Source organism: Gouania willdenowi, chromosome 10 (genome assembly GCF_900634775.1).
Source record: "Gouania willdenowi chromosome 10, fGouWil2.1, whole genome shotgun sequence".
Classification (NCBI taxonomy): domain Eukaryota; kingdom Metazoa; phylum Chordata; class Actinopteri; order Blenniiformes; family Gobiesocidae; genus Gouania; species Gouania willdenowi.
In genome coordinates this window covers 9,285,985-9,312,450 of record NC_041053.1, presented here as the reverse complement: position 1 = coordinate 9,312,450, position 26,466 = coordinate 9,285,985, and the positions used below count along the sequence as shown (strand labels likewise).

The window sequence follows — 26,466 nt, the reverse complement described above, 5'->3', positions numbered from 1 at the left end:
TAAATAGTCACGATTCAAAGCCCAGGGATTTAGTCACAAGTTGTATTATTACTTTTGGGAACTTTTCTTGTAATTTGTGTGTGTGTGTTAGCAGGCGGGAGATGTTTTAGTCTGTGCTGTTCAAAATTGACAATAAAGTCAGAAAGACTGGAACCAGAAAGAGACTCTTTCTGGTAATGAGCTATTCAAATTAAAGGTGCAACAATGCATGTATCTGTATTGTATGGTATGCTATGAATGGAGAAATATGGAATTTTTATATGTATTTTATCAAGTTTTGACGATGTGATCTGTGCAGGAAGCTCAGTGGATCTGCGCTCGACTACACTTTTTGCTCATGTCATCGCTTCATCCACCCCACCAATTTCAAAGCCCGTTTCCGGATCAATTTCCATTTTTACATAAAACATGGCTGATCCTACCACGAATGCTGCACTGTACTTGTACAAAATCCAGAGACGCCGTCTTCTCTGGGTTCATGAGATTCTCATGAAGCACTCAGAGCTCAGTGAATTTCTCCGACTTCTCCAATAACGTGACAACCGGGGAAGTGACGTAGAGAGAAAGTCATTGCCGAATGGATGCCCAGATGCAGCGTCACTCAAAGTCGCTTGGAAAGTACAACATTTTCAACTTTGACCGACTTCCAGCAAACTCAGGTCGTGCAATTGAGTGGCTGGAATTGGGAGGTCGCTTAACGTTACGTCATTTAAGTTTATTTTGAATGTAATCTAGTTGCCAGATTTGCTGAAGTCTCCTTTGATGCAAACGCACCTTTAGGCTGCATTGTCGAGCGCAGATCCCTCAAGCTCCACCTCCCACATTCATTCGGACCATGCCTCTGAGACAGGAATTGCATGCTAACTGCAAAGCTAGCTCATTGCAACATGGCTAATGCCTTAAATATATCTGGACAACCCCAAAAAATTGGTTTTAATTTGTAAAGAGATATTTAATCTGCAGCAGAGAAGATATTTTAGTTTTTTTCCAAGGTTCGGTTTTTGTTTTATGTGGGTTCTAACAGGAAAACGAGGCAGATGTAGCATCACCAGACACATTTAATGATTCTTGCTTATGGAAGCATATCCCAGTATTTTTGCTAGCTAGCATGGAGTGACTGTGGGTGTTAGCAGGCTGTTTGCTACACTACCTGTACATATGTGATGTGGAACTCCTGCTGTAGGAGCAGCGAGGTTTTCTGGATGAATCCCAGCAGCACAGACACAGTCGCGTTCACAATGTCACCTGTTGAGCTGTACTCCATCACATAGAACACCTGAAACGAGGAAACGTTTGAGAACATCCAAATAATTCAGGATTGAGATGTTTATTCTTTAGTCTTTATTTGGATCCCCATTAGCTTCAACAAGGTCATTGCTAGTCTTCCGGGGGTCCCAAAAAAGTAAAATTAACATTTCAGTACAATTAAAAAAAGTCAAAAATACAATTGATATGTCAAAAATATTTACATTTTTAATGAATTACCAGTTTGTCTAAACGATACAGTAATTAATACAGTATTATAAACATTACAAAACACATTACAAACAATACAAATATTAAATGTGCACTTTATCTTGATGAGAATTCACTTAAAAACAAAAAACTGTTTTGTTTTCTTCTCAAAAGACACTTTGTTTTTTGTTGTAATAATGGTAGTCGGATATGAATTCCAAGCAGCAGCTCCTCTATAGGTAGCAGTTCTTCTCATAGATTCACTTTTCTGCTTTGGGACAACTAGCTTTCCTGATGTTACTTGACGAGTCTCGTGCGTGTGGCAAAACCCACTGTATAACTGGTAAACATGAAAAAATTTGGGTTCTTTTTCCATTATTATTTGATGCATGAACATCAACAAACTTGCTTGCAATTTGTCCTCTACCATGAACCAAGGCAGTTTAGAATGCATGTCTTTCACATGAGTGCGATAAGAACAGCGCAGCACCACCGCCGCTCTATTCTGAGCAATCTGTAGTTTGACCATACGACTGGACAGTAGTGTAGATGTGTTAAAACAATACTTTGGACAACTCTTTTCAATACAGTAGGAGGACAATAATCAGAGCATTTTTTTTTTGCCATAGCAATGCCTTTTCCCATCATGTTGACAATGTGGTTAATTTGATCTTCCCAAGACAATAGCTGGTCTAATCTTGATGCCCAACAATTTTACTTTTGAGACCTAGACCACTAGTGCTCCCTCTAGTGTCAGATGAAGTGCAAAATACAATGCATTTGGTTTTATAAATGTTCAGCATCAATTTGTTGATTTTTACCCATTTCTTAATGGGTAAAAATCAAAAATCAATTATTCTGTAGAGTGTTGTTTAGTTCAGATATTGACAGGGCGAAAAAATATAATGTGACATCATCAGCATACTTGAAATTTAATTTAATAAATAGCGGGAAATCTTTTAAGAAAATAGAAAATAGGAGTGGACACATACAGCTTCCTTGTGGCAGTTCACATGATGATGTTGCTATATTGGATATGCTTCCATTGAAGAAAACCTGCTGTGTCCTGTGAGAAATATAGCTATTCATCCATAAAGTGCTTTTTGTGAGAAACCATAAAACTTGAGCCTATCCTTCAGAATGGATGATCGATGACATCAAAAGCAGCTGTAAAGTCCAGAAGCCCAGCTCCCACTAACCTTCTTTCATCGAGACTTGTGAGCCATTCTTCTGTCATGTGGACCAAAGCTGTATTGGTGGAGTGGCCCTTTCTTTATGCATGCTGAGCTGGTATTCATAATTAATTAGTCTTGAGATAAGTCATAATTTGTTCTGAAATTATTTTTACTAGGAACTTGCTTAGGACTGGAAATAAGTTAATAGGTCTACAGTTTGTGCCTGTGAAAGGCATTTTTCTGTTTTTTGGTAGAGGTATAATTTTTGAGTGTTTCCAAAGCTCAGGGAAGGTTCCACTGTTGATGGACTGATTGAAGATGTGGCAAATAGGATTTGAGAGTAGATTAGTGGCACTCTAACTCTTTCCATCATGGTTTTCCATGCCGGGCGAGGAGTCATATGGAAGACTACAAAGCATCTTTTCAACCATCTCTGGCTTCACTGTATCCATTTTAAAATTGCACATTCTACTATGTATCATTTCATCAATCATTTTACAGCAATAATCTGAAGTCTTTATCTGAGACATTATGTTGTTAACTTTGCTTGTAAATAACTATTAAAATAGTTTGCGACATCTGCAGGCTTGGTGGTATTCTTCCTCGTGAACTATTAAATTTGGAGTTGACCTACTTTTTCTACAAATTAAGAGGGTTTTCCACAGTTTTTTTACTGTCATGAGCTGCATTGCAAATTCTTTGTTTAAAATAGTCTCGCCTTTTGCGCTTTGTGGGCTTAATTTCTCAGCCAACGATAAGTTTGGTTGTCCACAGAGCACCCTAATTCCTGGGCAGTTTCTTTTGCTGTATCCCTCTTAAGCATCAAAGACTTCAGCTCACTATCCATCCATGGTGCTCTATTATTCCTGACTGCTCTTTTCCTGATAAGAGCATGTGTGTTCACCAGCTCTAGTAGTTTGTCCTTAAACATTTTGAGTGCTTCATTCACATCCTGCTCCTCATACATGTTTGTCAATTGCAAATTATTAACATCGGCTAAAATAAAACCGGATTTGGACTCACCTTCAGCACCACGTTGGCACAGAGGCCGGGACGCATCACAGCAGGGGTCAAAGTTCCTCCAGAACCAGCTCTCAGCTCCGTCTGAGTCCCACTAACAGACTGCAGTGTGACGGAGTCCACAGTCACAGGAACCACCTTCACACACACATCAGACACACACTCAGTCAGTCCTTCATCTTTACCATAAAGGGTTACTTTACTTTACATGGTCACACAATGTAGAATCTGTAGTATTGATTAATATTAGTAGTATATCCATATAATGTGTATGGATAGTGCAGAAAACAAATATTTATTCCTTGTGTCACTCTTCAGACCAGTGATTTTTTGCATGTAAAAAAAAGGGCAACTTTTATCACAGCGAGGCCACAAAATCTGTGACTGAGGGTCACATTATTAATATGTGTGTCAACATTTAGAATAATGACCAATCTGAGCATTAACACTGAAAAGAAAGGGTTTGTGTTTGTTAGATTCATTTTTTGAGTCATTTTGTGTATTTTCATTGAATTTTTATATACATTAGTGTTCTGTTATTTTTGGAGTTAACTATGTTTGTTTTTATGATGATTTTATGCATTTTTGTTGTCATTTGTTGTCATTTTTGTAGAATTCCTGGTTACTTTTGTGTATTTTCAGTGTTCTTGTGTGTTTTTTGGTATATTTTGTGTGTTTCTGTAATTTTATGTGTTTCTTTTTTAGTCATTTTGTGTATTTGTATTGTGGTTTTATGTAGTTGTGTGTTTTTTGTTGTAATTGTGTGTGTTTTTGTGGTAATTCCATGTATTTTTGTAGTTGGTTTGTAGATTTCTGTAATTTTTTTTTAATTGTCTGGTGTGTTTTTCTGTATATTTGTTGTCCTTTTTATTTCTGTAACTTTGTGTGTTATTTTTGAGTCATTTTGTTTTGAGGGCCGCACTAAATGCCACCTGTGTATCTTGTCTAATATAGAATATCAGAGAAAAGGGTTAGTTGTATTGACCAAGTATCATCATTAGAGTCGTTGACCACTAAAGAAAAAAGACAACCATTCAAACATCTGCGTTTTATGGACCAATGATTGATCAACGTTTGGTATGGAAACACAAAATTTAAAGAAAATCAATGAAATAAAAAAATCAATGAAATAAAAGGAAATTATATATATATATATATATATATATATATATATATCACCAAAGTGTGTGTATTTTTCACATGTCTGTGTTTTAACTGAAGGGCTCCTCCTTCAGAACAGACAGATGTTGGCATGACTCTGATTAGCTCTTCACTTATTTTTTCATTTAAAGGTAGATTCAGATTTCATCTGCATCACAAAGAACAGTAGAATACTTACTGCAGCACCGGCATTCCTGCCCTGAGGAGGAGAAAACACATCTGTAAATGTCACAGACAGCATGATCTGTGTGTGTGTGTCTGTCTGTCTGTCTGGAACTCACAGACAGCAGCTGGATGTCAGTGAAGGTGTCCATGCTGAGAGCTGGAGATGAGGTGCAGTCCCGATCCAGGATCACATGCTGGGAACAGAGACTGTGCTGATCCACAAGGAACGCTGGGAAGAGAAAAACAAATCACAAAGGAGGACAGAACGAGTAGAAGAAGAAGAAGAAGAAGAAACAGTTTTTCTCAGTCGCTTTGGTGCTTTTCTCACATCACTATTAATATTTGCACAGCAGTTAGTGCATTTCTCAAAACAGTTCGTACAAACTGCAAAACCTAGTGGCTAACCTGCAAAAACACGACACTTGCTCAGAATGGAGAGTCCATTCCTCAAAAGCAAGTATTCATGTCAATAAAACTGCCAGTGTCATCAAAATGAGAAGTCTTGACACCATCATTTATGAACAAGGTAGTCATATGGCTTTGTCATGTTTTCATTATGACACTTTATTCTCTCATTGTTTTCCAATGCAAAAAAAGGACTATACACTACAGCACTATACACTACTTGTGCAGTCATTTGAAAACTACAGTAAAGTTACACATTGCTGTAGTTAGGGGAGTAAGTGAGTGCAAGACACTGATTATGTATGTTTCATGTGTTATGGTCATTTTTATATTCATCATCATATCCTCAAATGTATGTTCATGTGTACAATTTGTCATGTTTTAATACATGACGACTCCATTACTCTTTACACTTTTGAACAGCTGAATCATGATTAAACAGTACAGATCGTATTATTCTCAGTGCAGCACAGTCTCTGCTCACATGCAGATATACACTGACGCACACACTTATCAAGGACAGATAAAAGACTGGCACCAAACCTTCTCATAACATCTTCATCATCCTCCAACATTTCCACTATGGGCATCTGACTCCCTCCCTTTTGTCTCTCACTGTTGGGACCTTTTCTTATCTGTATAAAAAGCTTAAGCTGAAACTGTTAGAGGGCGCGGCACTTCCTTCGGACATCCGCCTGGACGGACGCTAATTTTGTTCCATCTTGTACCTTTTTTCTTAGTTTAGAATAAACTATTTTTTTATATAAAATCATCAATGCTTCTCCTGGACTCCATCATTCAACCAGAGCAATGAATCATGTCTTCAAATGAGGTCAACCGTAAATTCAGCCGTAACAATTGGCGTCGACGAACAAGGACCATCTTCTGTCCACCCCTCGGACAGAGACTGGATCACGAACCATCGGTTGAACCTCAAACACCAATTCGGACTAAGGTAAAGCTGCCTTTATAAATATATATATATATATATGTAAATTTTTATTTACATATATATATATATTCGCTCTGTGTTGATTTTTTTTGGAACCAGTCAAGCATTGTATTGATTTTCAGCTTTGAGCTTTAATTTTGATCCTCAGCTGTTCTGTGTTTTGACGCAGTGAACTGCCATGAGAAAGGCTCAAATGGTTGAGGTTCTGTGCTTTTTAATGCTGTAGGTTCCCTCTGTTTTTCTTCGGGCTCGGATATTTTGTTTGGGCATAAAATACGGCTGGTCATTATTTACTTTGGTTTTGTTCGGACACCCACAGCCTGTGAGGTCGTGACCATAGATAGACGGGCAACCAAAGTTTCCAAAACATCCCAGCGGTGCCATGATCTGAGTTCACCTCTGTACCGAAAGCAAAATAGATTAAAACCCCAAACCTAACCTAAATTGAACCCAATAAACAAATAATATATGCATACGCATATACAATCTTGTATGATGTGAACTCAGATCATGCTTTGTTGTTTGGCTTTAAGGCTCTCATTTTGGAGAAAGCCTGCTTTGGGTTTTTTTTTTTTTTTGTTTTGTTTTTCTCTCGCAGTGAGAAACACACACACACACACACACACACACACACACACACACACACACACACACACACACACACACACACACACACACACACACACACACACACACACACACACACACACACACACACACACACATACACACAAGAGAGAGAACCACACCCATGAGCAACACACACTCAAACAAGAGAGAGGTGGCGCCCCTCACAATGTTGTGTCACAAGTGTGTAGTGCACTAAACTGGCCAGTTTAGTGCACTACACACTTGTGACACAACATTGTGATTTCTCACTTCTCCTCTGCCTACAGAATAGTGCCATTACACACAGACACTATTTTTATTTTTATTTTAAATTTTATTTTGATTTCATGTTTGATGGGTTCACTCTAGAATGACTATGAGCAACACACACTCAAACACACACACAGATGAATACAGTATTTCATTTTATTTTTTTTTAATATTACTGTTATCATCATTATCATTTATTCTATTGTTGGCTTTGTGGTTGCCCCCTGAAGAAACGACATCTTCAATGAAAGAATGAAATCACCTTCAACTCTTACGCTAATGAAATGTCAACATCATTCAAAGGACCAAGCATCAGAAGGAAATGGACAATCAAAGGTCGGTGACCTTTCAGGACTCAAGGACTCAACTCCCATTCAGCAAAGCAATGCTGAAATAACTCGCTCAGTCCCAAGTCAACTCTTCATCGTCTATGAATGGGCCGCATGCCCCATCATCAAAGACTGAGAACCTGTGGGCGTCGGAGTGGACACTCCCCCACCAATGAGTTGCGAGTTAAACGCCACAACTACTGCCTGAATGATGGGCAGCAACTGCAGACTGGTCACACGTCTGCTGGATATCTTCACCAAAAAAGACACTGTTTCAAAAGCCACAAGGATACCAAGCCACAAGAAGTCCACCACAGCCTTTGGTGGTAGTGCTAAATCACTTTAGCCTTGAACTTTGGCATGGAGGGGGACAACTAGCAAATAGCCAACAAGCTTCTCCTTCGCACAATACTAACCCCTCTATCTTCTGACTGTGCACTAGATTATTTTGTTTTCATTTATTCTCTCACACGCAGACAGACCAGACATACAGTCACACACCCACATTCATAACTATGAGAAACACAGGAACCACCAGAACTTCACACAGAACCCTTCTGTTTGCCACATGAGATCAAGTGTGCCCATCATTTATCTTTGCTTTTATTCATTATGTTGCTCATTTATTTACACTGCTTTTGCCTTTATGAGAAAAGAACAAACAAAGGGGAAGAAAATAGTGTTACTGATAAGGTTGTTTTTGTATGCTTTTCTTTCATTTATTTTCTTGATTGAGGGGAGGCCCCCCACAATGCAAGATATGGTTACATCCGCTGAAGAAAGAGCCCTCTGTTGCCTCAGCTTTTGGAGCTGAAGTTTTATTATTTTATTGGCCATGATTTTTTTTGAGCTCACACGTTTTTCTCCTTTGTTATTTCTGAACGATTCTTTTTTTTCTCTTTTGTTTTTACTCAATTTCAGGAAAATTGAGACAGAGATTGAGGACTGCAGCCTCAACCAAGTTTACATTTTGACATTTTTTGACCGATACCCTCGTAAACAATCTGTACCTTACCCTTTTTGAAGCTGCTTGCGACAGACAGCCTAGTTCAACATTCATTGTTTTCATTTTGCGCGCCTCCCCCTTACCGCGTCGGACTGTCTGGCCGGCCCAAAGCCACTCGACAGCATGGGGGGGGGTACCAAATTTTTCCTGAGAAAAAATGTCCCATTAGTTGCTATGAGTACATAGGCAATTACTTTTCAAACAAGAAGTCCTGGTTTAATGTGCAGAAAAAGGATAAACCTTGCTAGGGAAAGCACTCTTTGGGGGATAGTGGTCCACCTGATTTGATACATGCTTGGTAACCGAATACCATTCTGAACAAATTTCTACGTCCTCTTAGAGTGAGGGTTAAGAGAGGTTGCGTGCTCCGTTCAATGTTGAGTGATATTAGAGGTGCCTAGAAAGTCCTGACAGTTGAGTTTCCCTCAGGTTTGGTACCGCGGTTGAGTTTGTGTTTTCCTTCGGTTTGGTACCGGGGATGTTTTCCTTCAGTTTGGTACTGTTGAATTATTCTCCCAAACTCTTATTTTCAAGAGCGGTGGTTGAGCCCTGCTGATTCAGAGATTCTTTTTTACATTTCTGGAGACGGACGGCGGGTGAATTTCCCGCGGTTTGGTACCGCGGTTGAGTTTGTTGAGTTAGACACGGCTGTGCTATTCCTGCCTGATCAGCAGATGAGCAGACTGTCAGTACCACGGGCGATAATCTAAGACTCCGCCAAGGCGGAAGTAAAAAGGAGCGTACCTCTTAGTAATCAGAAGATACCAGTAAAAAGCAATTAATTAACACTAAAAGGTTGCCAAGCATGGGGGGGGCAATAAGAGCTCATTGACCCCGAGAGACGAGGTGGACTGGCTATCGCCATTGGTGGGTTAGATGAGACCTATATTCTACTTAGACACTATGCAACAAAACCTTGTGAATGCATGGACGTGAAAATTGAGGCATGAACGTGTGCGGTGCATGAGTGACTGAATGATGACACATTACGTATGCCTGAGAGAACCGCGTTGTGAGTGCGAATGTGCCGTGGACGTGTCATTGAGTGATTGACCGATGAATGGCTGTTTGACTACACATGTTCCTCTGTTTCACCTTCCTTTCCTCCTGGGTTTTGATGCACTAGATCTTCTCCCTGTTTTTGCCAATTATGTAGTGGGGTGTTCAGAAAACACTGCTGCTTGTTAAAAGAACTATGGTTTTAGGCCTTGGGCCTTCTAAAAAGTTTACCAGGTTTTAAAGGTTTTTTTCTGGGTGTTTAAAAACACCAAACGACGTTTTTATATATGATACCACTTTCAGTGGATTGACTGGCTTTGACCTTGACTGACCTTACTGTTCATGTTCAGTGTCCATGTTTTTTGTTGTTATATGTGTATACTCGTTGTGGTGTGCACTTGTCTATGTCTTCGTCTTAGTTGTTGTTATTGTGTAGCTTTTTCCAAAATACAGGTCGCTGGCTGTATACTCAAAGGAGACGAATCAGATCCAACTAAAGAAAAGAGATATTTTAAATTATTCATTTAAGTCTTAATGTTTTCCTCTCTTTCTGTTTCTGAGTGTTTCCTAACAGAAAATGCCACCGCCTTCTCGACTCCGATCCTACCTCTTCGCCGCCATGCCTGGTCACTGCTCTTATGATGAAGGATGAGAATTAAAGGGAAGTATTGTCCATAACTGTAACTGGGAAGCAAAGGGGAAATAGAAATAGACACGTGACAATATGACATATTGTGGATGTTCTAACATAATATCTATTCCAGAGACTACAGAGACTTCCAATCCAACTGCAAAAGTGGGGACAGATCTTCAAATTTCCAAAGGGAGCGTACAGTTGACCCTGGCTTTGACCTTTTAAGGCTGAGGAGGAGGAGGTCGAGGAGGTTGGAGGGCACAAAGGCAGGCGGACACAAGAGAGAGGAAAACGGAGACACATCCAAAATGATCAGATAAGTGATTTTCCAATGATATTTATCATATGGTTTTAAGAATCCAAATGTATTCTTATGTAAAAAAAGGGAAGGGAGGGACCAACGTCCCTCTGATTTTTGATTTATATTTTATCATAGGAAAATATACCTCAAACCCTCCAACCATTTTCTTCTTGTTCCAACAGCACTTAGCGTGCAAGACCATAAAACACCTTCAGTGGGTTTAGACACGTTTAAGGGAAAAATTAAGTGTTCTCAACATTGGGTTGGTGGCCCAATCTGGGTCGCCTGAGGTTTAAAAAGGGTCCTCCTGAAACTCTTGATAATTGATTGAAATAAGAGATAGTTTAAAGTTAAGTAACTTCCAAGTATTTAAGGAAGCTCTCCAAACCGTGCTGGGGCTCGTCACCCCTACGAATGGGATAAATACAGAGAGCAAAAGACAATATGATTGTTCGACTCAACTTAACTTTAATTCTGTCTAACCTTAAAGGGCCAATAATCTTGCTAAACTCTGGTTCAGACACAGAATAGGAGACACTTTTGCCACCAATTGACCTTCAAAATTAAGTAAATTACATCTCAAATAATAATTATGAGGGAAAATAATGAAATAAATGAACTGACAAATTCAGCTCTATAAAAGAATTAGGCTATGTAAATAGGTGTGGAGTGTTAACATTATTCAGAATAAATAAAGGATAGAATAAGATTTCTCCTTCACAAATAAGAGATAGCAACGAAAAATGAAACAATTTAAATAAATAAATAACATTATTTATTTATTTGGTTAAACTCATTTAGCCTTCTCACATCTCCATGTCTCCCAATTGTATGTATTCATCTTGAGAAGACATGTAATCACACTCCACACTTCTCCGTCCGACTTGCATGTCCTTCTCCGTCCGACTTGCATGCCCTTGTAAACAGTGGTTCTCAAATTGTTGCTTCTCACCAGGTAAGTAGATGTACCACAGCTAAAAGCTCACTAACCCACACCTAACCATTGTGTGATTGTGCAGCAGCACCTTTTAGGATCTGAAAAGCTCTCAGATCCTGACCTCTGACCTGTCTCTGCCTTCCTGGCCATACTAACTATTCATTTTGTTAGTTAACTAAACCTAACACCCATAAACTTTTATTTTATTTTATTTTATTTTATTTATTTTTTTTATTTTATTTTATTTTATTTTGGGTGAGTGTTTTTCCCCCCCACCCCCTTTTTTCTGTCCAGGTACCAGCTAAAGCCTACCAGGTACCAGGTACCAGCTAAAGCCTCAGTAGTGGGATCGCGCCTGTGTTCAGGTACCAGCCAATCCCAAGAGTTCTGTTTCGGTGTTTTTCCCCCTCTTCTGTTCAGGTACCTTCCGATCCCAAGAGAGGTTGCCAGGTGTGTGGAGACTACCCTTCCTCAGACAACAACCAATCATCTACAACGCCGACCGGAAACGAACGACCCACACGGCAGTGAAGGTCGCGGAGCAGGCAACATGGATCCAAGATGATTGCCGACACCAGCTGATGCTGAGACGGAGGCTGACCGAACAATGAAGGGGGAACCGACAAGGCCACTGAGACACACACAAGAAAACGCTCTAGAACAAGGGCCTAGCTTTGTTTATAAGCCACACCAAATGCTCATAGCTAGGTTGAGGGAGGACAACCTCACACCTAGCTGCAGGAATACAGTCATAAACCCTTCTGCTACGATTGAGGAAAATACTCAAGGTTCTTCACTCATGATGCTATTGGTTACCCCAGTTACCACTGAACTCAGCCGATGAAGACGAGTGATGTCCTTGATGCAAATGATGATTTTTGCTTATCTAGATGTAATAAAGGATGATTTTTGATGATTCATGCCATTGATAATAATGATGAAGTTTTTTTTTAAGGTTTATTTCCACATTTTTCTTGATATATCTGTGCCTCACAAAAAGAAGAATATATCCAATGTATGACAATAACGATGCTAATGGTTAACCCTGACAGACAGCAAAGGTGGAATATAATAATTTTGTTTCTTGATTTGGTCGTTGAGGCGACCAAAAGTGGGGAATGTTATGGTCATTTTTATATTCATCATCATATCCTCAAATGTATGTTCATGTGTACAATTTGTCATGTTTTAATACATGACGACTCCATTACTCTTTACACTTTTGAACAGCTGAATCATGATTAAACAGTACAGATCGTATTATTCTCAGTGCAGCACAGTCTCTGCTCACATGCAGATATACACTGACGCACACACTTATCAAGGACAGATAAAAGACTGGCACCAAACCTTCTCATAACATCTTCATCATCCTCCAACATTTCCACTATGGGCATCTGACTCCCTCCCTTTTGTCTCTCACTGTTGGGACCTTTTCTTATCTGTATAAAAAGCTTAAGCTGAAACTGTTAGAGGGCGCGGCACTTCCTTCGGACATCCGCCTGGACGGACGCTAATTTTGTTCCATCTTGTACCTTTTTTCTTAGTTTAGAATAAACTATTTTTTTATATAAAATCATCAATGCTTCTCCTGGACTCCATCATTCAACCAGAGCAATGAATCATGTCTTCAAATGAGGTCAACCGTAAATTCAGCCGTAACACATGTTTTTACTGTATATGCTTTTTGCAATTCTACAGCATTGTGCAAAAAAAAAATACACCACAATCACTTTTTTAGAACAAACATAAGAAATTTGAAGATTATACTGTAACAGTACATATTGGAATTGAACATAGGTAAATCATTCTGACACATTGAGACGTTCCTGTCTGGTCACATATTTTCATCTACATCACAACTGATATCATCCCTTGTTCATTTCCAGGAAAAAATATAAAGAAAGGTATAAAATTTGCTTGGCAGAATTTGATAACGAGTTCAACAATTTTGGATGTAATGACTCAAGCAATGAAATTAAGACTATTAGTTTTATTGGTAACAACTATTCAGCATCCATAAGTATAGTTCATTTTGACTGACATGACATAAGCAAATGATAATGTTATAAAACAGCAGATATTTGTATGAAAGCAACTGATACATGTCCAAAAGCATTTGCAATTTGTTGAAAGGAAAGATAAATTGCTACTATGATGAGCACAAATGACTAAATGTTGTAAAAGTTGAACTAATTATTGTGAGAATTTTCATTCTGATCTGAGAAAAGCACCAAAGTGACTAAGAAAAACTGTAATCATTCAAAGGTCGCCCCCTGCTGGAGAAGCCCCTGACTGCAGGCTGCTCAACTTTTGGGGCGGCGCTCAACGTTCAATAAACCAATCGCTTTCAGACTTACTCTAACCCTAACCCATATCTATTTTGTATGCCTATAGAATGAACATGAAATTATTTATATGGAACGATTTATTTATTTTGAGGTCGATTATTTTTAACTCTATAAGAATCACACAGCATGCCAAATTGAGCTCCGCCCCAAACTGCAGACTGTAGTCAGGGGTACTTCTCCTTCTGTGCTGCTGTTGCCATAGTTACCCGCAGGACTGTCCACACACTGTGCAGTCAGTCCAGAGGCTGGAAGCAACATCACTCCTCTGTGTTCACCCTGAGCTGCAGTCAGCACCACATCTCCGTACTGAAAGCAGAGAACATCAGAGATCATCAGAGCGTCAATACTTTACCTCATGCTACAGAGCTAAAGATCACAGGAGACATGAAGGACGTTTACCTCTCAGCTGATGTAGCCGATGACTTGCATAGAATGTGAAATGCTAAATTTGAGTCCGGTTTCCCCTCACTAGGCCTCATGGGAGTTGAAGTCAAATAATCCAATGTCATTTGATTTGTGGACGAGATATGTTTTTGTTCTCACACTGACCCCATTATTTTAGCCTTTACTTTAGGGATATTACATCATTTACTGCTGGACTAAACATTTGGCTCTTGCTCTAATCAGAGACACTGGCCGTGTTGTAAATGTCACACTAACATACTACTCATACTAAGTCTCAGTATGTAATGCGTTCACATTAAATATAATGGGGTGCCGCGGGGGGTCTCCGGTTGTGCTGCTCGGCGCGTCCCTGGGGCCCGCAGTGCCCGTCTGCGCCATCTACCCTCTCCGGTGGCCCGCCATGTGAATGGGCCGGGCTCATACCAGACAGGCCTCCTACATGGACACGTCACATCACTCACTCCCAGCTGGTCTGGCTCACCCACTTGTTGCACCACACTCACATACCCAACCCTTGGGGGGCTGGATGGTGGGGCTGGGGGCGGAGGGGGCCGCCGCCTGTGCTACTAAGTGGCACGGGGGCGGCACTCCCACCTCTGGCTGCCCTACTAATCCCTCCAATTTTAATTACACCTCAACACACCACCCTCCGGAGGGTGGGACCACCACTTCCACCCTCCGGAGCTATTGCACCACACACACATATATACACATAGGCTGGATGGGGAGCATCGCTCCCCTCCATCCATCCTTTTTTAATAGCACTTCATACATTCACTAAACACATACATTCACTCAGGGGATAGGGAAGTGCCTCTCCATTGGGGAATGGCCGGGCCGGTCCTGGCGGGGGTCTTCCGGGGCGGTTGGTGCGGGCCGCGCCCTACCATGCCGGCGGGTGCGGCGCCGGGTGGCCCCGGCTTGGGCGTCGCCCTGTGCTGGGCCCTTTGGTGGAGGGGGCTGCATGGGGCTCATCGCGCGGGCGGCATCAAGGAAAGGCGTTCTGGGGCGCTCTGGGGTGCTCGGCGACTATGGTCGCCATCCCTGGGGGCGCTGCTCTCGGTGCTGCTTCCGTTCCGGGTCCTTCTGGCCTCGGGTCCGGTCCCTGCTGGGGACCAGCCGGTGTGCTTGGGTGTGGGTGGGTGGGGGGGGATTCTGGCGGGGGGCCTTGGGGTTGGGGGATGCGCTGGCTGCTCGGCTGCTTGGGGGGCGGTGGCTGCCTCTCGGCCTGGGATCTTGGGGGCGTCTGGGGGGTTGCTTGGCCGTGGGGGGGTGGCCTGGGGCTCCCTGACCCCCACTCTTTCTGCTGGCCTGGCTGCATCTGCGGGCCCAGGGCAGTTCCTGGGTTTGCGGTAGCGGTTTTTTCACATATACTGGTCTACAATGCACTGGCACGCCTTGGGATGTGGGATAAAACTCATACTGGGCTTAACTTTAGACATGTTAATCCCAAATACCTGCTTTAGGTACAACCACTCACTCATTCCCCCTGTCCACAGCCACCACCATTACAGCTAAGCTTCACACTATACTGCTTCGTCACTATACTGGCTTGATTACACAACATAATAAGCACAATATATTCTACAACTTCACATCTCACCCTCACTGTAAAACAATCTATTCTTCCCCACCCTTTCCATTTCCTACCTTGAGTCTCTCCTCCCTGCTCCCTTTCCCCTCCCCCTCCACTTAGGTGTAACACTGCTCTCTCTTTTTATATCCTCCCTATAATAAAAGATTTCTTACCCTTCCTTAGGGAGGGCTGGTGATGGTCACAATAAAGCAATAAAATAAATCAATTTATTTTATTGCAATAACAAAACATGCATTGCTGTCTCATAATGATTGCACTTCTTGTAGTGTTGACCTTTGACAGCATGTGCAGACAAGTTATAAAATATATATATATATATATATATATATAATGAAAAGATTGAATCGGTGAGGACTATATGGGGACATTTTCTAAGTATGCACGGTGGACACACTAGTCATACTCAACCGTCCCATGATGCATTCGTTTTTTAACGCTTTTATAAATGGGGTTCTTATTCTGAAGTTTTTTTTTCTTTTTTCTTTTTTATTATTTTGAAGTTAACTGGAACTTTTGTCAGAAGTAAATGGAGGGTCTCCGAAAATCTCAAGACCTTTCAAAGGTGGAGAATCAACAGAAATATTTAGCCTCGGTGTGCTTCAGGGTTTTTGTACTTTCAAATGCATCTTGGGAAACTTGGAAGTATCATCCCAATCATATTTATACATATAGTAGACAGTATATACTCATTGAGTTTGTAGTGGATAGTGCTTTATTGTGACATTTATAACACAGACACTCACTCACCTGGTATCCTGAGGAGGTCTGCAGCTCTGTGAGTGAGACGAGTTCTGCTTCGTCAGAGCCAAACACAAAGCTGGTGAATTGTTCAAAGAGACCCTCAAAGTTCCTGTCAGTCGGTGTTACAGGTGCAGGATGGGAGAAGCTGTCATGGCCTACACAGAGTGCAGAGGAAGGCGTTACACACATGTGTCACATTAACTAGTAAATCACAGAGCAGAGATTTAATGGCTTCTTCCAAATGGTTAAACCAGTGGTTCTCAACCTTTTCAGCCCAAAATAATAAAAATGGCTTGGATTTATAAAGTGCTTTTTTCGATTAGACTCAAGGCACGTTACAGAAACCAATATTCATTCACACCAGTCCTACTGGTGGTGGTAAGCTACAATGTAGCAACAGCTGCTCTGCGACAGACTGACAGAAGCGTGGCTGCCATTTCGCACCTACAGCACCTCTGACCACCAACAACATTCAGGTGGGATTCGAACACCCAACCCTTTGGTTACTGGACAACCCACTCTACCACTGAACCACCGTCGCCCAAATAAAATAAAGGTTCCATGAACTGGGGACGCCCACTGTACCTGAAGGTGGTTGAACAGAGACATGAACATTTAGGAATAGTCATGTGGAGACAGGGCCATCTATAGCGGGAATAAAGGGGAGACCCATCCATAAAGTCAGCAAAATGTGATAACCACGTTTATTTATTCATCTGAATAATATCCACTGTTATCCAGGAAGTTTATTATTATTTTAACCATAGAATATAGTCATATTAAAGATGTAAGTCATTGTTTTAATCAGAAATAAACCAATATTGGTGGAAAATTTGTGAAACGGGATTTTAAAAACCACAGAAATTGGTTAAAAGTTGCAAATGTGAGTGGTCAAAAAACAGACAGAGAAAGCGGTAAAAAGAGTTCAAAGTGTCAATATTGGAACAATTAGTTTAAAGTGGCAAATAATGGACATGGCAAATTGTGAATGTGGTAAAATTGGCAAAAATATGCATGAAATACGGTGAAAAGAAGTTCAAAGTGACAATAATTGGTCAACATATGTGACAATAGGTGGGAAAAGTGGTGGAAAGGGTTTATAAGTACTGAAAATGTCTTGAAAGTGGGGAAAAAAAATGTGCAGAAAAGGCATTGAAATTTGGTGGAGAAGTGGCAGAAAGGGGAGTAATGTAGCAAAAATATGGCAAGACAAAGTGTGAGCGCTGCAATTGGTGCTGTGCTGTTATGATGCGCCTTGTATGCGAGTGACATCATCAGTATGCGTCCGGTGGTTACCAGCAGTGTTGTGTAAATGAAAATAAACAGAGGCGTCCGTCCTGGTGCTCCAAGAGCATAAGTCGTGTGTTCTTGTCTACCACAGCAAGTTAGAGCCCCTATAACTCGGACGTTACATTGGTGGCAGCGGTAACTGGAGAGTGTGCTTGGTTTTGACTGTTTATTTGGTGGACAATTACTGGACTTTCTAGTCGGATTTTTTTCTTCTGGCTAGCAGTGCTCGTGTTTGCCCGGTTAACAGCATGTTTTCGACGCAGAAGCCCGAAACTGTGGACTGTGACATGGATGAAGATTATTCCAAACCCGCTGCTTCATGGGCTGCTGACGTGAGTGGTGTTAAAGTGGAGCTCCCGCCGCCATTTCGTGGGGATGGCCAGAAGCCATTTAGCACGTGGATTAAGCAGTTTGAAGCCGCAGTGCATGCCCAGACGGGACGTGCAGGCCGCGGAGTTTTTCATGCTAATTTGGTGAATCTTCTGCCGACGAGACTGGATGGAGCAGCTTTTCTTTTGTGGGATAGCTTTCCCCCGGATGTACAATGTGGATGCGGATGAAAGAGAAATTAAAGGAGGCTTTTGGACAGAAGCAGTTCCTGTTATACTTTCAGACGTGTGTATCTGCAAGACCTCGCCAGATGGATGAAAGTTTGGAGGTTTATGCTGCTGACATCTCCAGGCTTGTGGCAGAGGCATTTCCAAACTATGACAAAGCTGCGCTGGATGGTGAGAAATTCAGACGTTTTCTTGCTGGACTTGATCCTGCTCTCCAAGCTAAATGCCATGAGCAGGGAGCGACTGACATGGAGGAGCCACTGATAATAGCAAGTCATTGTGAGCGGGCCAGGCTGTCCCTGAAAGCGACCGTAACTGTGGTGTCCTCTCTCGATGGTGTTGTGTGCACCAACTCTGATGCTGCAGAGAAGCTCTTCCATGCTGTGGAATGACTCACATCCAGGATGGACAGCTTACAGACGGAGGTGAGAAGCCTGAAGGCACAGCAATGTGAGGATGAGCGTGGTGGTCGTGGTCCATCCTCCCTGGGCGACGCACGGGCATGCAGGGATTGGCGGCCTGTCTGTCACTGTGACTGTGGCAGAGTTGGTTGCAGGTCTGTCGACAGAGATTTCCAGAGGGATGATCAGCTGAGGCGCCGTTCTACACAACGCGGTTATCGGAGTGGATACAGGACCAGCGACTGGTCGCCTCAGGAGCGGATGCACCGGGACGCCGCTGCAGGCTTCTCGCCACGACGGACAGAGGATCAAAGCTCTGGAGTACCCCTCCCTTCCGAGACGGGATGTGAGGTTCTCGTCTCCTTCTCAGCGCACTCCATCTCTTTCCCCACGCCGGCTGGAGAGGGGAAACTTCCAGTAGCTGGCATTGAGACCCGGATACCAGCTTCATCGCCACAGGGTCGATATGAGGGTTCAACTGCTTCGGCTCCTGACCCAGTGATGGACTCGTGTATGGTGAACGAGTCCAAGTTTACAGCATACGTTAAAGGGTTGGTGGAAGGTATGGATGTTACTATGCTGATCGACTCTGGTTCTACTATTTCATTGATTTCTGAGGAATTTAAGATGTCTGTCCTATCCTTACATAAACATGTGTTACAGACTCAGTGCACATTTGGTCGGGCCATTAATGGAAATTAATTGGACACCTTGGGCACTGTGACTCTCCCTATACAGTTAGGGGGAAAATGTTATGAGCAGGTTGTTCATGTTGTGCGGGGATCCACGCAAACTGTCCTGTTAATTTTTGACTTTTTGCTACAATCTCAAGCTATTTTAGATGTGGGTCGGGGCTTTCGCCACCTCAGTGACACTGATGTTTCTCTTATGTTGTCTGTGGACTTCATTCCTATGTGTTGTAACATTTCTGTGTCTACTGATGTTACCATCCCACCTTTCAGTGAGATGATTGTACCTGTCCAGGTAGATTCGTCTAAACATGTTGGGCCCCCATTGCCTCTTACTTGGGCTATGTGGAGCCTGAGCTTCGGGACAGTATGGGTCTGGTGGTTGCACGTACTGTGGCGCCGGCTACTAATGGGCACACTGTCACGCGACTATTGAATCCTACCAACCATGAACTGGCTCTACACCCTGGCTCACATTTGGGGGTTTTACACCATGTTAACGAGTGTGACATATTTAACTCCACAGAGCTTGTTGGTTCTCAACGAGTAGCTGATCCTCTGCCAGATTTATCTGAATGTGCTGCAACGGATGTCCAGAGGCAGCAACTGCAGGCTTTGCTGGGGTTGCATCGGGGTGGATTCCTTCCTGGTAGAAATCATGCAGTTAAGACGGATATGATCAAGCATCACATCAACACAGGTGACAACTGGCCAGTTAAACGACGAGCTTATCTGACCTCTCCAGGAAAGAAGAAGGAGATTGAGATGCAGGTCCAGTGTCTTCTGGAGGATGGGGTCATTGAGGAGAGCTGTAGTCCTTGGTCTTCTCCTGTGGTGCTTGTGAGAAAAAAAAACAACACATTGCAGTTCTGTGTGGACTACAGGGGCCTGAATGCAGTGACAATTAAAGACTCTCATCCACTGCCATGGGTGGACGACACGTTGGACGCCCTGGCAGGGACCGCCTGGTTCAGCACACTGGACTTCTCTGACGGTTACTGGCAGGTGGAAGTGGCGGAGCAGGATCGCATCAAGACTGCGTTTACCACTGGCCAGGGCCTTTACCAATTCAGGTCCATGCCCATGGGTCTCACCAACGCACCAGCGACATTCCAGCGGGTCATGGAGCTGGTATTGAAGGGGCTGCCATGGCACATCTGCATGCTTTATCTCGAGGACATACTGGTGTACAGCAAAACATTTGAAGATCATCTTGAGGCCTTGGGGCAGGTTATCGGCCGGATTGGGAAAGCTGGACTAAGACTGAATGCCAGGAAGTGCCATCTCGCTTGCAACAGTGTTGTCTTCCTGGGTCACGTCATTTCGGCTGAGGGGCTCCGTTCGGACCCTCGAAACACACTCAAGGTGAAGACCTGGCCGGTACCCCAGTTGGCTACAGAGGTGCGTGCGTTTCTGGGTCTCTGCTCCTATTATCGAATATTTGTCAAGGGTTTTGCTCAACGTGCCGCTCCTCTCAGTCACCTCATTGGGAAGAATGTCCCATTCCAGTGGACAGGAGACTGCCAGATGCCATTGTAGTTCCTTAGAGACGCTCTCTGTGCAGAACCGGTTGTCTGTCATCCTGACTTTGCTAAGCCTTTCAAACTGTACACCGATGCATCTCAGGTAGTGGTTGGTGTTGTGTTAGCGCAAAACTGACAGTCAGGAGAAGGTGGTGGCCTACGCTAGTCAATCTCTCACAGCGACTGAATGCCGGTGGTCCACATTTGATAGAGAGCTGTGGGCGATTGTGTGGGCTGTCTGAAGTTTTAGGCATTATTTGGGACTTCATCAGTTCACTATTGTTACAGATCATCAGCCATTGTTGGGTCTTCGGAAATTCATCATTGACAATGACAGGACGGGGCATAGAAGTCGCTGGGCCCTGGAGCTGGACCCTTATGATTGGGTGATTGTGCACAAAAAAGGGGCCCAACACACCAATGCTGATGCTCTGTCATGCAGGCCTGGTGTCAGTGAGCGGGCGCTGGACAATGGTGCCACTACCACTCTCATAAGCACCGGCACACAAACAGCCATGGACAGTGATTCAATCCTTGTGTGTTCGGTTGAGCCCTCCCAACCAGCTTCTGCCTCAGCATCGGATTCAACACCTTCTTCTGGTAGCGGCGCTGCTGATCAAGATCAGGTTTTGATCTATACCCTATCACATGATGGCTCCAGTGTTAGAGAACTCCAACAACAAGATGCTGATATTGGCCAAGTTTTGGCCTGGCTGGAAGAGGATCAGAGACCTCCTCAGTGGAGTTAGAGAAGTGCTAGCCGCAGCTTGAAGAAGCTGTGGCACGAGTTTCCTCGGTTGAAGTTGGTTGATGGTCTTCTGTGCAGAGCTGTTTGTCTTTCTGAGGCTGGCCTGGCCACCCAGGTGGTGGTTCCTTCCATCTTGGTCCCAGAGGTCCTGCAACATCTTCATGGCACCCCTCTCACAGCTCACCTTGCTCATGAACTTGTTTTAGCACGCGCAAGAGCTGTGTGTTATTGGCCCTACATGCACACTGACATAGTTACGTGGTGTGAACAGTGTTATGCCTGTCAGAGGAGGAAGTCCCCGGTGCCCCATCATCAAGCCCCCATGACGACTTTGCAGTCAGAGAGGCCATTCCAGCGTGTTGCTGCTGACATCCTGGAATTGCCTGTGATGTCCAGTGGGTACCGCTATGTTTTGGTTGTTGAGGACTATTTCACTAAATTTGTCAATCTTTACGCTATTCCTGATCAGAAAGCCACCACTGTCGCTGAGTGTCTCTTTAAAAATTATGTCCTGGAGCATGGAATTATGGAAACACTACACACTGACATGGGCAGACAATTCGAGTCAGAGGTCGTGAAACATTTATGGTGCAAGTTGGGCGTGAAGAAGACACACACCATGCCTTACCATCCGAAGTCTGATGGGATGGTGGAGAGGTTTAATAGGACCCTTATTGATCAGCTTGCTAAGACTCTCCTGTCATGTGAAGGGGAGTGGGACTGTTTCCTGTCGGAGGTGGCTTTTGCCTATAACACCAGTGTGCACTCGAGTACTGGGTTCACACCTTATTTTCTCACACATGGCAGGGAGGCCCGTACTCCAGTGGATGTGTTGCTGGGTATGCGGCTCTATGCGGGGCCTGTGTCTCTGGAGGGTTTTGTGGAGTCCCTCCTTGGGCGCTTGGAGACAGCGTTTGGTCTAACATGGGACAATAACTTTGGAGCAAGCTTAAAACAGAAAGCTTTGTATGACAGCAGGATGAGGCATGAGCCCTATGAGGTGGGGGACCTGGTATGGCTCAACGACCCCACGGAGAGCCGTCGCAAACTGGCTCCTCATTGGAAGGGTCCTTACTTGGTACAGGCTCGTTTGGACACAGATGACATGGTGGGGGTCACGTATCGGATAAATAGTCCTTTTGCTGAGGACCCCCCACACCAGACAGTTCATTATAATAGACTGCGCTGCTATGGCCTGCCGGCTGCCGTGCCTGTGGCTGGTTGTGCCCCTTCCATGTCTCTTGCGCAGCAGGAGTTGGCTACCCCCACGGCAGCCCGGGTGCTTTTCCTTTGCCTAGCTCGGCTGGGGGGGATAGCATGGGACCAGTTAATGCTTCACCTGGTTTACCTGTACCTGGCCTGGTCCTGGTAAGGTCTCCCGAGCTGGGAGGCAGTCGAGGGTTCCTGCTCGTTTCCGGGACTATGTCTTGGAATGGTTTTGTATGTTTTATTTTATTTTCATGTGTTTTCTTTTTTCAGGCCTGTTTTGTGTCATGTTCATGGTGCCTTGTTTTCTGCCTTGCCTTAGGATGTTTGTGTTTTGGTTGTGTACCCACTAATGTTATGTGAAATGGGGACATTTCTTTTCCTGAGGGCGGACGCATGTGAGCGCTGCAATTGGTGCTGTGCTGTTATGATGACCCTTGTATGTGAGTGACATCATCAGTATGCGTCCGGTGGTTACCGACAGTGTTGTGTAAATGAAAATAAATGGAGGCGTCCGTCCTGGCGCTCAAAGAGCATAAGTTGTGTGTTCTTGTCTACCACAGCAAGTTAGAGCCCCAATAACTCGGACGTTACACAAAGTGATGAAAATAGGTTAAAATATGGCAAGTTTGGTTTTGTTGGAGAAAAAGGGTAAAAATGAGCAAAAATGGGCTCAAATTGTTCAAAAAAATGTCCTGACCCCAAGGGTGAGAACCTCTGCTGACTGGTGGACTCACGGTTCTGTGAGCGGATGCAGAGCAGGTCGTAGTCGGTCTCTACGCTGACAGACGTCTGCAGCTCTGAGCGTCCGTCTGCTGCGTTCCTCAGAGTGTACAACGCCACGTCACGGCTGCAGAGCCGCGTGGAGCTGCTGCAGAGCAACACAATGATAATCACTCACTGTACGTGCACGCACATGTATGTGATGTGTCACAGGACACGGAAAGGTGGACGCTCACCTGACAGTTAGGACTGAGCAGCTGGTGAATAACGACACCTCCTGACTGATGCATTCTGGGTCACAGCAACAGTTGATGTCACACACGTCTCTGTGTGTGTCACAGGGACACAACCTGCCAACTGATACACAACAGATGACTAACCACATCAGACATAATACACAAAATAACTTAAAAAAACTTAATGTGCACAAAAGTACACAAAGTAACAACATAAACACATAAAACAACAACACATTTATAGAATACCCCCAAAAATTACACAAAATGGCTGAAAAACACACAAAACAACCAAAAAATATATGGAAAATGACCCAGCAAAATCAGCAAAACAAAATAAACAAGAACACAAAGAATAATAACAAAAAACAACATAATGTGACATAATGACTAAAAAACACAAAAGATGACAAGAATTCCCAAAATGACAAACAGGAAACACAAAATAACTCCCAAACACACAAAAGGGCAGCAAAACAACTACGGTATGCTACATAGCAAAATAATTAAAATGGAAAGAAGTACACACAGAATAACTTCGAAAACACACAAAAAGGCTGCAAAATGCACAAAACAAGACATTCACAGAATACCTCCAAAAATAAATTACACTAAATCAGAAAAACAACAAAAAAATACAGAAAATTACAGTAAAAACACAGAATAACTTCAAAAACACATAAAAAGGTCACACAATGCACTTAAATGTCATGAATAGTACACAAACTAACAACAAAAACACACAAAACAACACATTCACACCCAAAAATTACACAAAATAGCTGAAAAACACACAAAACAACAAAAACACAGAAAATGACAGTAAAATACACAAATTTAAAAAAAGAACACAGAATAATAACAAAAAACACACAAAAAGGCCACAAAATGCACAAAAACAACACCACAATGACACAGAATACCCTCAAAATGACACAAAATGGTAGACAAAAACCTAAACAACTAAGAATGCAGAAAATGACAGTAAAATAAACAAAACGAAAACAAGAACATGTAGAATAATAACAGCACACGCACACACACACAAAACACATAAGATGACAAGAATTTCCAAAATGACAAACAGAAAAAAACAAAATAACTTCCAAACACACCAAACGCAAAATAAATAAATATTTTTTTTAAGTACACAAAAATACAGAAAAATCGACAAAAAAACAACAAAATTAAGAGAAACAAGCTACACTAAATGACAATGAAAAACACACATAATAATAATAAGAGCCCACATATTGACTCAATCAACACACAAGATGACAACAAAGATTCATATTCGTGTGTCTATTAGTACCGGGGCTGTCGGCGATCGGCAGGCGGCCGGACTCGGGCAGAGGCTCGGTGGGAAGGCTTGGCTCCTCCGGGGCGCCGGGGCTCTGTGTCGGCTCTACAGTTGTGTAGCTTTCCGTGAAGTTGTATGTTATGTTTGTATCCCCGGTTGTGTTGAAAATGTCGGTCGTGTTTGGTTCGTTTGTGGTTTGAGCATCTAAAGTGAGGATTAAGCAGAGCAGGGTCGATGCGCTGCAGAGAGCGGACATCTTTGTGTCATCGTTGCTATGGTTACTCCTACTTCCGGTCTGCCCCAACGTCGTCGTCGTCGTCGTTCTTCTTCTTCTTCTTCTTCTTCTTCTTCTTCTTCTTCTTCTTCTTCTTCTTCTTCTTCTTCTTCTTCTTCTTCTTCTTCTTCTTCTTCTTCTTCTTCTTCTTCTTCTTCTTCTTCTTCTTCTTCTTCTTCTTCTTCTTCTTCTTCTTCTTCTTCTTCTGTTATGGCGGTTGGCAAACAACGAATTGGTGAATTTCCGCCACCTACTGGTATGGAGTGTGGATCAGAATATCTAACATGTTCTACTTCTTGTTAAAAAAAAAAAAAAAAAAACTTATATCCTCTCAATCAGCTTAGTTTGTCTAAGGAAATCAAATAAAATCCTGTATCCTTCATTTTCTGAATTCTTTTGTAAGGTATCTATTACATTCAGTTGTATTTAATTCCTTTCAATTCTTCCACCATCTGTCTTCTTTTTAAATCATATTTCTGACTGTGTATAATAACATGTTCCACTGTCTCCTCTTATCCACAGTATTCACATCTGCCCGTGTTATGTCTTCCCACTTCAAACAATGTACTGTTTAATCCAGTGTGTCTCATTTCACCAACCTTCCTTTGGATTCTATAAAACCATCGTCCTTTCCTTCCTTCCACCCATTCCTTTTGCCACCTTTCCTTCAATGTAAGGCCCAAAATCTGAATACGATACAGTGTTTGTTTGATTTCTATTAAAATGTCTGGTCTGCTGTCTGAATGACTGTACTGTAAACTAAAGATTGATGAACTTGAATGCCGACGTTCCTCATCCGGGTAATGTTTGTTTCACTACCGTCCACGGGCCCTGCCCATTACTGCAGCACAAACTGACAGTTTTACTTTTATCACAGAGCGGGGCTCAATTTCAGCACTTCTTTCAGTTGTCGGTGTTGTTTTGTAGTATGTTTTTAGTCATTTTATCTATTTTCTTTTTTTTGTCTTGTTGCTTTTTTTGTTTTTGAAAGCACTCAGTCTTAACAG

General features: G+C 42.7%; 1 protein-coding gene across 3 annotated transcripts in view; it reads right to left on the bottom strand.

The window, feature by feature from the left end:
* LOC114471418 (tectonic-1-like) overlaps window positions 1–25,750 on the bottom strand; it is a 31,300-nt gene extending 5,550 nt beyond the window's left edge. The window contains exons 1-9 of one of the 3 annotated variants that reach the window (XM_028460216.1): window positions 25,198–25,750; window positions 23,886–24,006; window positions 23,664–23,797; window positions 16,519–16,667; window positions 13,976–14,075; window positions 5,093–5,205; window positions 4,990–5,010; window positions 3,654–3,788; window positions 1,151–1,276 (exon numbers count right to left, since the gene is read on the bottom strand). In XM_028460216.1, coding sequence (XP_028316017.1) covers window positions 1,151–1,276; window positions 3,654–3,788; window positions 4,990–5,010; window positions 5,093–5,205; window positions 13,976–14,075; window positions 16,519–16,667; window positions 23,664–23,797; window positions 23,886–24,006; window positions 25,198–25,441 — 1,143 coding nt within the window. In that variant the 5' untranslated portion in view covers window positions 25,442–25,750. The remainder of the gene's footprint in view (window positions 1–1,150; window positions 1,277–3,653; window positions 3,789–4,989; window positions 5,011–5,092; window positions 5,206–13,975; window positions 14,076–16,518; window positions 16,668–23,663; window positions 23,798–23,885; window positions 24,007–25,197) is intronic. The other 2 variants (XM_028460215.1, XM_028460214.1) reach the window with 2 other exon arrangements.
* Window positions 25,751–26,466: the final 716 nt, after the last annotated feature.